This window comes from Paramisgurnus dabryanus, chromosome 14 (genome assembly GCF_030506205.2).
Source record: "Paramisgurnus dabryanus chromosome 14, PD_genome_1.1, whole genome shotgun sequence".
Lineage (NCBI taxonomy): Eukaryota > Metazoa > Chordata > Actinopteri > Cypriniformes > Cobitidae > Paramisgurnus > Paramisgurnus dabryanus.
Genome location: NC_133350.1, coordinates 7,679,115 through 7,694,821, shown reverse-complemented (window position 1 = coordinate 7,694,821; position 15,707 = coordinate 7,679,115). Strand labels below are relative to the sequence as shown.

The 15,707-nt window shown below is 38.3% G+C and overlaps 1 protein-coding gene across 1 annotated transcript in view; it reads left to right on the top strand.

Annotated features, from left to right (window-relative positions):
* Positions 1 to 14,520, top strand: part of pcdh17 (protocadherin 17) — a 90,135-nt gene extending 75,615 nt beyond the window's left edge. Inside the window, exon 5 of the mRNA XM_065241031.1 lies at positions 12,610 to 14,520. Coding sequence (XP_065097103.1) covers positions 12,610 to 13,313 — 704 coding nt within the window. The 3' untranslated portion in view covers positions 13,314 to 14,520. The remainder of the gene's footprint in view (positions 1 to 12,609) is intronic.
* The last annotated feature ends 1,187 nt before the right edge of the window (positions 14,521 to 15,707 follow it).

The following is a 15,707-nucleotide window of genomic DNA, read 5'->3' as shown; positions in this document are numbered from 1 at the left end:
TTTCCGTGACGGGTCACAAATAATACATAATCTAGGTTAATTTAAACCAATGTGGTTTTTTTTCTATATTTTGCCCAAATATGGATTTACCGTACTTTCCAGACTATAAGCCGCACTAAAGTATAAGCCGCATCATTCAAAAATGCGTCATTAAGACGAAATAACAAATATAAGTCACAGTGGACTACACGTTGCGTTTATTTAGAAAATTATTTCACATAATCCAAGCCGAAGAACAGACATTTAATCTGTAAAGGCAAGTTATTCAACTAAACAATAGCAGACAGAACAGCAGGCTGAATAGATGTCTGTACGTTAAAGTAATATTATCAGTTATTTAAAAGATAAACCATAGCATATACAGAACTTACCTGGAAGGTTGAATAGTCTAAATTAACTGAACAAGCCAACTAGCATGAAGTTCGCATACTCGTCATTCCAACATTACAGAATCCAATGAATTACAAAAATACAGAAGCAGCATATGGCGACTCTCGCGGCTATAGACGGTAATGTTGTCAAAATTAATTCATGCTGACTTACAAGGCGCACCTGACTATAAGACGCAGCACCAGCCAAGTTATGAAAAAAACGCAGCTTATAGACCGAAAAATATGGTAAACAACTCCGCATTTTTGGAGTACAATTTTAACCGCTAATTAAGTAGATACAATTTTACACGTTAAACTTCTCATAAAAAAAATAAAAAAATCGCTCTGTAAGTAAAAACCGTTTTAGACCACTTTAATGGTTTCAGACTTTTGAACCCCTGTTGTATTTGACATTGTTTCTGGCCCGCCGTTATAAGAGTATAGAGATATCTGCTGTGCTACGTTCAATCGTGTAAACACGCACACAGGTGCGACAGCAGGGGCCTGGAGGGTTTGTTTCAGTCGCTCTCTATAAGCCTCGAAAATACAAGGCCGACTACATATACACACACATCCCCTACCAACTGCGGCCCTCTCTGCCATGGCACAGGTGCTGGGTCTCTGATGCTTCCCCGATCACGCTGAGCGGCCGTATCAGACTCTCTTCACCGAGCCTGTGTTCATGATCCCCACCCTACTGTGTGATTCTGCCCCATCACATCCCATCGCTTCACAGAAAATCCTCAATGTCAAACGACCGAGTGATTCAAAAAGGATAAAATGCCTTGGCTTTTGATATGGATGTGACATTTTGATGTAGTTTTTACATTTATATTCATGCATTTGGCAGGTTTTTATCCAAATCGACTTGTAGTGCAGTACAAAGTATTCATTTTATTAGTATGCATGTTTTTTTGTGATCAATGACCTTTGCACTGTTATCGCAATGTTCTTCCAGTTGAGCTACAGGAACATTAAAAATCACAGCAACCTATTTTGCTAAAAATCACCTCTGCACTTTTGAACGTTTGCATTGAAATGCTGTATTGACCTTTGCTAACACTGTGTTAGACTGTCGAAAACATCATTTTTTCTTGTGTCATTTTGCAACCGTAAAACTCTTTTTTACATTATGTCACTTTAGTCTGGATTTCACAGATAGGGTACCAATGAAGTATTTCACTTTGAAATCTTTGAACCAAGTAGTCGATTTTCATATTGTTTTTCTTTATTATTCTGATTGTCTCATTCTTCAATTTATCATGGCATAAAAGCTGATTTGTAACCGTTATCTTGTTCCATCACGTACTCCATCTGCCCCCATCGGCAGAGTGCAGTAGATTGAGAGAGGAGGAGGGAGGAAAGGAAATTGATGTTGGCCAGCGAGGCCGAAAGAAAACAGGAAGTTGGTAGCGTGGCGCTGAGATCGGGAGGGGTCAGTGCCGAACGAGCACAGACGAATGAAACGACGTGACTGAAAAATGAGATGCTAAGAAAAGATTTGGCAGGAGGCCTCAATGCACGGAGTCAGAATGCACTATCTGTTTCTCTTTCTGTCTCAATCACTCTCTTTCCCAGCTGGAGACTCAAATAAAGCGCACAGGCACCCAAATCCTTCTGAGACCCCGGGAAGGACAGAAAACCTGGCATCTGAAATCCTCCTCCGTAACTAGGAGTGTGATTTGTTTGTTAACTGGCTTCAGATTCTTAAGTGGCCTAAATTTGACTTACCGTCTTTCTCGATTTCTCCACCATCCTCTCTCCCACCAGGATCAGAGGGAAGTTTCTCTGGGTAGTACTCAAATGAGGTTGAGGATGAAGCGTAGGACTGCATTTATTATGTCGGTTCTGCCGGTTTGCTTGTTACACTGCCAAGACAACGCTGAGCGTTTAACTGTGGGTGTGAGCAGTGATCTCAGGCACCATTAATATGGTCAATCAGAACATTTTCTTACGTTTTATTTTTTTTATACAATCTTGCAGGAGTTACATTTTAAATTAGGATCAGAATGTGTGTAAATTGGAGCAAATTATGTGCATCTAGATCCAAATTTAAAATGTAAAAATCATCAATTACACAAAATCAACAAATACAGTCTTGTTCAAAATAATAGCAGTACAATGTGAATAACCAGAATAATCAAGGTTTTTAGTATATTTTTTATTGCTACGTGGCAAACAAGTTACCAGTAGGTTCAGTAGATTCTCAGAAAACAAACAAGACCCAGCATTCATGATATGCACGCTCTTAAGGCTGTGCAATTGGGCAATTAGTTGAAAGGGGTGTGTTAAAAAAAATAGCAGTGTCTACCTTTGACTGTACAAACTCAAAACTATTTTGTACAAACATTTTTTTTTTCTGGGATTTAGCAATCCTGTGAATCACTAAACTAATATTTAGTTGTATGACCACAGTTTTTTTAAACTGCTTGACATCTGTGTGGCATGGAGTCAACCAACTTGTGGCACCTCTCAGCTGTTATTCCACTCCATGATTCTTTAACAATTCATTCACATTTCTTGGTTTTGCTTCAGAAACAGCATTTTTGATATCACCCCACAAGTTCTCAATTGGATTAAGGTCTGGAGATTGGGCTGGCCACTCCATCACATTAATTTTGTTGGTTTGGAACCAAGACTTTGCCCGTTTACTAGTGTGTTTTGGGTCATTGTCTTGTTGAAACAACCATTTCAAGGGCATGTCCTCTTCAGCATAGGGCATCATGACCTCTTCAAGTATTTTAACATATGCAAACTGATCCATGATCCCTGGTATGCGATAAATAGGCCCAACACCATAGTAGGAGAAACATGCCCATATCATGCTCCATGCTTCACTGTCTTCACTGTTTACTGTGGCTTGAATTCTGTCTTCTCACAAACTGCCTGTGGCCCTTGGACCCAAAAAGAAAAATTTTACTCTCATCAGTCCACAAAATGTTCCTCCATTTCTCTTTAGGCCAGTTGATGTGTTCTTTGGCAAATTGTAACCTCTTCTGCACATGCCTTTTTTTTAACAGAGGGACTTTGCGGGGGATTCTTGAAAATAGATTAGCTTCACACAGACGTCTTCTAACTGTCACAGTACTTACAGGTAACTCCAGACTGTCTTTGATCATCCTGGAGGTGATCATTGGCTGAGCCTTTGCCATTCTGGTTATTCTTCTATGCATTTTGATGGTTGTCTTCCGTTTTCTTCCACGTCTCTCTGGTTTTGCTCTCCATTTTAAGGCATTGGAGATCATTTTAGCTGAACAGCCTATCATTTTTTGCACCTCTTTATAGGTTTTCCCCTCTCCAATCAACTTTTTAATCAAAAAGTACGCTGTTCTTCTGAACAATGTCTTGAACGACCCATTTTCCTCAGCTTTCAAATGCATGTTCAACAAGTGTTGGCTTCATCCTTAAATAGGGGCCACCTGATTCACACCTGTTTCTTCACAAAATTGATGACCTCAGTGATTGAATGCCACACTGCTATTTTTTTGAACACACCCCTTTCAACTAATTCAACTAATTGCCCAGTTGCACAGCCTTAAGAGCGTACATATCATGAATGCTGGGTCTTGTTTGTTTTCTGAGAATTTACTGAACCTACTGGTAACTTGTTTGCCACGTAGCAATAAAAAAATACTAAAAACCTTGATTATTCTGGTTAGTCACATTGTACTGCTATTATTTTGAACAAGACTGTATATGCATACACTGTAGTGAAAGCGCAGTCGATAAGACACTCGCCTTTGGTGTGACAGATCCGGGTTCGAATCCACTGTGACACACCATTGTGTCCCTGAGCAAGACACTTAACCCTTAGTTGCTCCAGAGGCTTGCGACCTCTGACATATATAGCAATTGTAAGTCACTTTGGATAAGAGCGTCAGCTAAATGAATAAATGTAAATGTAAAAAATGGTCCCGAGCGGTCACTGGGGCAGTGCCCTTTAAAAATGTCCTACTGCTGAACAGTATATGTACCATTTACTGTAGGTATAGATATGTATACATTTTGTACCAATATGTACCTTTGATGTACTAATATGCCCTCTATGGTACCAATTTGCACCTCTGAGGTACTAAAATAAACTATTTAGGTGCAAAGGTTTACTTTTTAAAGGGGTACCATCCAAGTGACCGCTAGGGACCTTTTTTTAAGCATATACTCAATATTCTTTTTTTTAATAAGACTTAATATATTAGATCATTTTGCTTATTAAGACAAATGTAACTTGTTTATTTAATTCAGTTTTTAGTTAAGATTTTTCTTACTCCACTGGCAGATATGTTTACATATTTTAAACTTGCTTGATTTTCATAATTGTTTTCAGAAAACAAGACTTAATCTCTCATTTAGAGTCTGATCTAAAGTCATTTTGCTTCTCAAGTAAATATATCTCGATTTAAATTTGCTTAGATATTTTTACTGGAAAGCAAGAAAAAAGTACCAAGACATTTATTCTTATTTTTATATATAAATGTATTGTTTAATATAGTTTATTGACTTACATTTTTGATCCCTGAAAGTTTGTGAATCTGTGGGGGGGGGGGATTTCAAGGGCCAGGGAAGTTTTTGAAAATATACATACATAGATACAGGTCATTGAATCTATTTTATGCAAGAAGTTTTCTGGAAAAAAATCCATATTATTCCCTGTGTAGTGTAGGATAATATCATAAAAATTCTAGACTTTTTAAGCACACATGCTAAACTGTTCACTTTAAATGCTTATATCTTCTGTATGCAAATGTTGATTCATACCAAAATGCTTTTTGCATAGTTGTGTTTGGCACATGAAAACGTCAGGTTGCCATACTTCCTGCATCCTGTAACGCCGTTTTTGGCAATAGTTCAGATAGCGATATACTTCCTGGCTCCCGCGTCACTCTGTCTTTGTCGTTAAGCCTCACCATTGGTTGAATTTGATATACACATTCAGACGCACCCCAAAGTGTCACCACAGTGATGCAGCGTGAGTTCCATCAAAAGGGAATTGTAACAATGTATCTTAAAAGGTAACACAATGTAACCTTGCTCTCACTTGAAATGTGTCCCTAGATTTAGTCCTTGAATTTGAGGGTATTGGACCTGGAAAGTCCTTGAATTTTAAGTAAGCCAAGTTGTGGGAACCCTGTAATATGCACTATTTGGTACCAATTTGTACCTCTGAGGTACTAAAATAAACTATTTAGGTGCAAAGGTTTACTTTTTAAAATGGTCCCATCCAAGTGACACCTTTTTTAAGCATACTGTGTACTCACTTAATTTTCTTTCTTTCTTTTTTACTTGGTATTTTTGTCTTGTTTTCAGTAAAAATGTCTAAAAATTCTTAAATTAAGATGCTTTTTCTTAATGAGTAAAACGACCCAAGAAAATAAGTCTAGTTTTTAGACCAAAAATATAAAATTTAAGTGATTTTGTGCATAAAACAAGCAAAAAAAATTGCCAATAGGGTAATCAAAAAAATCTTGATTTTTTTTCTTAAACACTAAATTCAAGAAAAATTCAGATTTTTTTGCTTGTTTTTTTTTTTGCACAAAATCACTTACATTTTTAAATTTTTGGTCTACAAACTAGACTTATTTTCTTGGGTCGTTTTGCTCATAATTTACAAATATTTTTACTGAAAACAAGACAAAAATACTATGTAACATTTTTCTTGAAAGTCATTTTTTTGCAGTGTATAGTAAAATGGGTTGTGAATTTATATTGTTTTAAGATAGTATAACAATACAAGACATCGTCTCACAGCCCTCCTGTTTCCAAATGAGGCAACAGACCAAAAACAAAAAAAGCAAATATCTTGCGATGTGACCTTCTGTTAGCACTGTCATAAAACTCAGCCGTCGTCTTGAGTCACTGCTCTGCCTTTGGGGACTATGTGCGTGAAGTAAAATGAGATTTGTCATACACACATCATTAGCTTGATGAGCGGGCCGAGCTTGGTGCTAGCGGACGCCCTGTGCTCCTATACCGAAGTGTGCGGTACTCACGAAATGGTGCGTGCTGCTTGTAATAATAATTGGCCGGTTGATTTGACATTCCCGTAACTGATGAAGAGCGTCATAGCATTCCAGCATTCGATGTATAGATCCGGACTGTCAAACAAGCAGACGCAGGCACACAACACAATTATAATGAAGTGTGCCGAAAACAATCGCTAACCTTGTGTGTGCTGACGGTACGCGTGCGTGTGGAAGGGGGTTGGGGTGGCAATATTTCACACCGTGCTTCCTGCTTCGTATCTGGCGAAGAATTAGTGGCCTCGGCTGGTGTCACATGTCTTATTGTTAGTCATGGCGACCCTGCCAACCCTCAAGGTCACCTGTTCCACCCAGGCATGAATAATCTATTGAAGGATTGGTTCCTCCTCAGTGACTGCATAGAGATGTGTCAGCATAGATTATTTATGCTTTATTGTGCCTCCATTGAATGAGCAGTCAGTCCTGAGTGCGGTGGAGAAGGCGTTCGATTTGCTCTCTTAGACCGATGATTTTTTAGCCTAGTCGTTTTTTTCCCTGCACTATGAAAAGATGTTTGTTTGTGGTTGTCATTGAGTTAGTCTTGTTTGTAAAGGTGATACGAAAGTGTGAAACCAAACCATGTTCCCACGCGTGCACACATGGTGTTTACCCTGATGAAAATAAATAGCTTGCTTAAAGGGATAGTTTGCCGAAAAATGAAAATTCTGTCATCATTTACTCACCAAACCTGTGTAAATTAATTTTTTCCTGCTGAACACGAAGGAAAATATTTGTAATCAAGCATGAAGCTGGAGCAAAATAAAAAAAAACACTATGGAAGTCAGTAGTGCTCAAAAAGGGTTTGGTTACAAACATTACTCAAAATATCTTCCTTTGTGTTCAGCAGAACCAAACCATTTTTACATGTTTGTAACATATTGAGGGAAAGTAAGTTATGACGGAATTTTTATTTTTGGATAATCTTTTCCTTTATGCAGTTTTAAGCTGATCTCCCTACCCGACCAACTGACAGTTTGAGGGCGGTTCAAATTTCGCGTCTAAATCTGTGCGGAAAACGCGACCGTCTGTTGGTTCTTGTCACATGACCTACGGTGTGATTACGGCATTTTAGAAAGTTGAAATGTTTTTAAATCGATGCGTTGGGGGCGCTCCTGGAAAAAATGAGCTCGTCACAGCATCGCTTCCATTATGAGCGTGCATACCGCGCACCTCCATTTGAAATAACGAACTTGAGTGCGCAAAAGATGCTAAATGTGAATCGCTCCTTAAGGTGTTTCTTTACTCTTTCCCTGCCACCGTTTTTGTTTTTTTTAAAGTTGCCAGCCAGCGCCAGCATTTTTAATGATTTTCACAAAAGTTAAAAAGCCATCCAGAAAATGTTCTTCTTAAAATATATAAACATACAATATATCAAATAAAAGAACAGACAGTCTGCTTTTTAAAAAAAGTTCATCCTACTTTCATTAGTTTTCTTTTAATCACCTCTCAAATATGGGTAGGTTTCTTCAAAAACGCAAAATTTTGTGCAAAAAAGCTGGGGAAAAAAATCATTTTTGTGAAGGACTTTTGATAGAGATCAGATGCAGAGCGATCCTCAAAACTTACAAGGACATACAGCTGTTTGCCTTAGGGTGATACTTCCAGGTTTTATTCGTTGAGGAAGAGCATTGGTGGATAATAGCGGCATTGCGGAAATCCGGAAATACTCATCATTGGCAGGGAAACATTTTATCTTAATTGAAAAGCTAACTCGTCAATGGCGAGGAAAGAGTTAATAAGGGTATCATTTATTCCCAAGTCAATGGATGGGTAAAATATGGACAAACCCAATCGTTGGTTTAAATTAACCTCAAAATTGTCCATATTTGACCCAATAACCAAGCATTTCTAATTTAAACCCAACGGTTGAGTTGGTTCATAATTTACCCAACCATATTGGGTTGTTTTTAACCCAGGGCTGGGTAACTATAGGACATAACACATTTCTGGGTTAAAACGACCCAAATAATGGGTTCTGTCCTATAGTTACCCATCCCTGGGTTAAAAACAACCCAACATTTTTTAGACTGTGGTCTAAAACAACCCAGCATTTTTTATGCATGCTAGCAATGAAATAAAGCAAAGCAGTGTGGATCTGAAGGGAACTGTTTGTAAATGTGTGTGCGCATGGGAGATCGTATTATTTAAAGTGGACAGCGTGTTCTTTCTCACCTTGTCACACATGCTAGTTTGTGGCACTCCGTACCAGCCCTTGTATTGCTCTGCCACAACACATGAGCACCACATGCTAAATGTCAAGCTCGCTCTCTTTCTCTCTCTCTCTCTCCTCTTATAAGGTACTTACCATCTTCTCTCACAAGCTTGTCTCTCGCCACAAAGAGCTCTTCCCTGGGGACGTACCAGCAGGGTCCAAAATTAACACTCGGGAAGAGCCAAACGCAAGTAAAAGTTGGCTTCGGTGAATACATAAAGTTAGTTGCCAGTTGGCTTGTAATTTTATTGGGAAACGAAACATGGTAATACATGGTTTAAATAGCATTGTAAGAGTGATATTTTGTCACTCGCAGATGTTATGTGAAATTAAAAAAACATACAGATGGACAACTTGCAAATCTAAATTGCATCAGTAAAAAAGAGCATCAAGTTCATCAAACTGTGTGAATTATACAACTCGCATTAAGCCAGCGATTTAGCAGTCACATTTTGTCTTAAACAAAATTGTGACAACTACAGTCACAGCAAGACTTTGAGACATTTCATATATGTGACCCCGGACCACAAAACCATAAGGGGCAATTTTTTGAAATTCAGATTTATACATCATACGCTTTAAGAATAAATGAGGTTTCCATTGATTTATGGTTTGTTAGGATTAACTATTTGAAAATCTGGAATCTGGGGGTGCAAAAAATCGAAATATTGAAAAATCGCCTATTGAGAAAAAGTCCTTAGCAACACATTTTACTAATGATAAATATTTTTGTTATATATTTACGGTAGGAAGTTTCATGGAACATGATCTTTACTTAAAGGCGGGATGCATGATTAAAAAAAAAAAACCACTTTGGGTAAAGGAGTCGGGCCGGGTACTAAAACACACGCAGCAAGGGGCGTGTCTACTGAACGACATCGTTGCCTGGGTTGCGTAGCCTATGTGTGGGGCGGGTCTATCAAAATAAGGTCCAGATTCTATTGGGGTAGGGGCGTGTTTGTTTAGGTGATTTCAAATATCAACGTTGTCTTTCAGAGATCATGCACCCCACCTTTAATATCCTAATGAATTTTGGCATTAAGAAAAAACAATAATTATGACCCATACGATGTATTGTTGGCTATGGCTACAAGTATACCCATGCTACTTATGACATATCATACTGCGAATGACACGATGACCCGCATGCGTTCTTAAAAATGAGTTAATTCACTTATTCGTTTGCTCTACAGATGCGGAGCAGATGTCCGTGTGTATGCAAATGTGTGTATTTGTGTGCTGTAAAGACACATTTTAACCCCTTGGAGAGGCAGGTGCACCATTAAGAAAGCCTAGGGGATGTTTTTTTTTTTAGTTCGAAAACTTTCTCAAGGTTAGCAGAAACCCCACAGAGCAGAAACAAAATGAAGGAAACCCCAGGGATAAGCTTTTGTTGGCCAGACACACAGAGTAAAATCAGAAACAATAGAGATTGGAGAGCGAACTGCGGAGGATCATTTTTCATGACATGGCTTGGCCTTTAGCAGAGAAACATATGAAAGAGCAATTTAAAATATGATTAATGAGGATAATAAGGTCAAGTGGTCATCATTTATTCATGTCGAGCGTTGCCTCTTTCCATAAAGAAAGCGATCAGCTAGACTTCTGCGAAAGTAAACACAGATATCAATTCAACTGTGAACACTTTAGCATTGTCACAACGTAGACAATTAATTCACTTTCACTGAATGATGCACAGTAGTTTCATCAACATAAATAACATGATTGTATTACAATTTATATATTGGGACTGCAAGGAAAACAAGTACATCCATCCAGATCAGTTTCCAGATCATGGCTCTCTGTTACTTTAGCTATCTTACTGCATATTTTTAGTAATCCTTAGTTAACTTGCTAGAGCCAAGACACTAATCAATGTTGTTGAGGTGTAAAAACATAAAAAATACACAAAGTTGAGCATTTAATACACTGGAAAGTTATATTTTGTGAAGGCATTTACATAAGGAGAAAGTTATAAATACAATCATTCAGAGATTAATAGTCTTGGGTACTGCCTGCAGCTGAAATACAGTAAAAACGTTTTTATTATGATTATCAGCATCAATACTTTATGAACATTATTCCAGCATTTCAGTTGATTGGTTTTCCATCATCATCTGTTATCAAAAGAGACTTGTCAAGACTTTAAATAGTGAATAATGACCGAGTTAAATACTAGAATATTAAAACATTTTCTATCTGAAAGTTTGTAGTTTTTTTATTCCTGAAAAGCAGACATTGCAAAGCTATTTAATACACTATACACACTATACATGACAGGCGTGCCAATCAAAGGGGCGGGGCGTGCGTGTCATGATGAAAAGGAAAATATTTTTATTAAAAACACAAACTTAATTTTGAAGAAACTATGACAGAAAATGAACACATACTAGATTATTAATGAATTAAATGTTTTTAACAGATACCTATAATGGGAATAGCTGCGTGATGAAGTGAAACTAAAGGGTTAATAAACACAAATTAAAGCAGATGTTGTAAAACGTCTGGCGAACGATGATAGATACCGCGAAGATTGTAAAAACTGATTATTTCCCACTATTAATTACATTATCTTAAAGGAGTGTAACTACTGTAGCATGCAAATAATATAAATAATGTGAGCAAGAGCGCTCAACAATTATAACTAAGCAACAGGAATGTGCAACCTAGCTAGCAGGTCAACAAAATCAACCTTACTTTAAGCCTGTTATTGTATTAGTCTATAGTTCTTGCAAATTTAAATAAACCCAAAACATAAGTCCACTTACAGTTCTCACGGACACGCCTTTTATCAACTGGCTATCCTGCAGACAGTGACGGACCATTTCGGTCGTGTGGGACGTGGATGCTCACGGTTTGAAACGCGTCCGCGCTATTCTCCGAGATGCACTTGACGGCCTTTTGTGCGGCAAATTATTATATTTTTTTACTTTACAACTTAGTTTAGGCGGTAGGGGTTCACAGCTAAGGCGGGCCACCCGTACTGCAAAGTGCTGCGGGAAACCCTGATACAGTAGATATAAGATTTTTGTTTGTTCGACTGAAATGACAACATTATTTGTGAGGTTTGCATGTGTTAAGGACCAAATGCATGTCCGCACATGGGCCCCAGCTTCACCTGAGCTCTCTGAGCAATTATATTTACAGGACAGCAGCTGCGCCTTCCCTTTTTGTTTATTACTTTTTTATTTCGTTTTCATGTTTTCCCCTTTGTGTCCTCCATTTTTCTTTCATTTTGCATTTTAAATTCTTAATTTTTTTTCACAATCCTGGAACCATTTGACACACCATCATAAACAGCACACAATAATCCAAACTGTGGTTTCTACTGAGCTGAGATGAAAGAAGACACACACACACATACACACAGATATAGACGCTCAAAGTGACGCAGTGCCGCACTACACACTTGGCTCTGTGATATGGCAGGGCTGCCTTGGGATAGCTTCAAAGCCCAGTGACATAAATTTATGATAGCAGCACCACACATTTAGCCAGTACTGAGCTGTTGTTGTTCTGCTGAGGGGGTGGATTTCAAATGCGTGTGTATCACGGGGGGTAACCGGAGGGGGGTGCAGCGCTTTTTTTGGCCATCTCCTTGATCATGTTCATAGAAAACTTCATTTAGCCAACCGGTTCCTGTTCTCCCCTTTAAAAGCAGGAGGCCTTATGTTATATAATTCAATACTTTGTTGAGCATGTTTGTGGGATTTAAGAAGTAAACTTTACCGCAGTGTTTTCTGCAAAGCTATTTAGGAATTTGCTGCAACACGGTAAAAAATATATATAGCTTAAGGCAAAATGCGATATTATAGGGGTGAGAGAGTGGACCTTTGACATGACCTTACTCAGTCAATATATTTTCACACAATATTCTTTGCTTTATGTAGAAAACAGTAAATCACAAAATATGAGTTTTTACAGACCGGGTCACACTTTCAAAATGGGCACAAATAAGTTCATTGGTGTTTACACCCCCTAACAATCTCTTTCTCTTTTTCTTCCATAGACGAGGATTGTGTGAATTGTACAGATGAGTGTCGAGTGCTGGGTCACTCCGATCGCTGCTGGATGCCCCAGTTTCCGGCAGCGGGGGCCGGAGGAGCAGGAACTCCCCAGGCCGAGGGCTCAGACTACCGCACCAACCTCTTTGTCCCGGCCGGCATGGAAGCTGTCGCTGTCGAAACCGAGCCCTACGAGACGGTTTGCAATCCCAACGGCAAAAAGACATTCTGCACGTTCGGGAAGGAACGTCGAGACCACACCATCCTTGTGGCGAATGTTAAACCCTATCTTAAAACCAAACGTGCCCTCAGTCCTCTGTTGCAAGAGGTCCCTTCCGCCTCATGCAGTCCTTCCAAAGGCTGTAATACAGGTTCCCCTTGTTCTTCAGCCAAAGGTATGGGCGACGGAGCGGAAGGCAAGCCAAGCACCAGCCACTTTGGCCCTCCAGATGGACAGTACATCTCACCCAACAAGCAGAACAAAGAGCAGGGTTACTCGACTCTGCCTTCCTCCGACCCAGTGGCCAAAGTCTTGGCTGAGGCACGTTCGCGGATCAGCCAGGAGACGGCGGTGAACATGGACTGTGTCTTGGAGCAGGGCGGAGGAGAGATGGGTCGTGGCACCATGGATGCAGACCAGGTGGTCAGGGACATCGACAAACTGCTCCAGGATTGTCGGGGAAGTGAAAACACCCCCATCAGAAAGTAAGACGGTTCCTCACGCACCTTCAACGAACATTAGAAACAACGACAAGGCAGGAGGAAACATGAATCTGAGACGCTCTCTAAGAGAGTGCCATATTGATGAGTAGACAAAAAATGTGTACTTGGAAGGAAGAACGAGCAAAAACACTTTGCTTTTGTTTATCTGGACGCTGTGTTGTGTTTCGGGGGCAAGGGGATTTCTTTCGAAGTTGCAGAAGTCGCTGCTTTTGGCTTCTAGCAAGCTTTTCTTCTTCAAGTGCCCACCAGCTTAAAACGTAAAGTGACATCTTTCCGTTACCGAACCGCATCTCGGCCATGGGACTTCGGGAGGGGTGTACGAAAATGGTTTTGACAATCGATGGGGCGGGGTGTGTCGAACACTCCGAAGCGATCGGACCACACCGAGACAGAGACATTCTCTTAAAATTTTATTGGCTTTGTAATATCAGCATAAGAAGTGCTAACGTTATCACCAGACTCTGATGGGTGTGTGGGTCGACAATTCTTTTGGGTGGGGCGGGCAGGGTTGAGTATGAAATGTAACCATTCTTCACCTGTCATTTCTAGTCACGTGTAAACTGTGTCCTCCCCCATGTATACGTACGTATGGAACATTCCAGATCGGTGAACCTGTTACTCTCACTTATTGGTCCTTTGTGTGATCGCATCTGTCTTCTGCTTTTCACTACTTTTAAAGTGACTCTTCACGTGTCCGAGGTTAAGTTATAACAGTCACCCTCTTGTATATTAGGGACATTTTTCCTCAACTGTGAAAAGATATATCTATATATACATATAGATAAATATATATAAATATATGAACTTATGTATAGTGTCCAGATAACAATGAAAATATTTATACATTTTGTAAAAAAAAGTGGAAAAAATAACAGTAATCTCTGAAATACGAGGTTGTGCACAGGACGGAAATGCAGTTGATGAAGATATTTATTAAACTGCAAAGGACACTGTTTCGAAATACAAAAAACACATGGACAGAAAAGATAAAAAAAAAGGAAATGTCCCTTCACATTGTCACTTATACACAATATCATTTAATGTGCAAAATGTATCCAATTTAATGTGTTTACATCAAAGCGACATATTTTTATTGATTTTTTTCTGCAGTTTCTGTGCATTTGAGCCAAATTGTTACGTGTACAAGAGCTATATTGTGTATTTTATTAAATTAATATATGGTTGTGTTGTAATATACATGGGCTTATATTGTACTTGGCAACCAATGCCTTTGTAGTCGTCAAACTCTATGAGTTTAATTTTCACACTGTAAAAAGTTTGTTTAAAAAGTAAGTAACCTGGTTGCCTTAAAGGGATAGTTCACTTTAAAATGAAAATTCTGTTATCATTTACTCATCCTCATGTTTCTAAACCTGTATGAATTTCTTTTTTCTGATGAACACAAAAGAAGATATTTTGAGAAATGATGGTAAACACACAGCTAATTGTAACCATTGACTTCCATAGTAGGAAAAAAATATTTTGGAAGTATTGTGATAAATGATGATGAAGAAGATATTTTGATAAATGATGGTAAGCACACAGTTGACGGTACCCATTAAATTCCATCATATTTTTTATTCCTACTATGGAAGCCAATGTTCACTATATGCTGTGTGTTTACCATCATTTCTCAAAATATCTTCTTTTGTGTTTATCAGAAAAAGAAATTCATACAGGTTTAGAACAACAGTAGGATGAGTAAATGATAACAGAATTTTCATTTTAAAGTGAACTATCACTTTAAAATTTTGAGTTAATTCAACTTGTTGACACAACATTTTTACTAATATTTTTTAAAGTTGAATTAACTCAAAATTTGAAGGCAACCAGATAACTTAGTTAAACCAACAAATATTTTCAGTTTAATTCCTGGTTTTCGCTTTATGCTTAAAAGATCAGCGTTCGGACAGGTTATGTTTTTAAACACATGTTGAAAATACTGCTACGTTGTTTACCTGCTGAGCAACTTGTTTTTTGTCTGAAAGAAACTCAACTATAATCAATGTATTGTTTCCTAATTTTTATAAGTCGCTTTGGATAAAAGCGTCTGCTAAATCTCAAGACTTCTCTCTAGTTTGATATTCTCCTAAACCTGCCTGACAATATCGAGTCTTTTGGGAGCCTTATTACTAGTGATTTTACTATAATGTACTTGAGTGCGAAGGGTTAAGAAGTTCATTTCGTAAATAAGGACCAAAACATTTTCCTCTGAGTTATTGTGCACACTGTAGACTGCAAAAAATTATTTTTTTAAGAAAAAAAAAATCTCAGTATTTTTGTCTTGTTTTCAGTAAAAATATCTAAAAAAAATCTTACATTAAGATGCTTTCTCTTGATGAGCAAAATGACCCAAGAAAATAATAGTTTTTAGACCAAA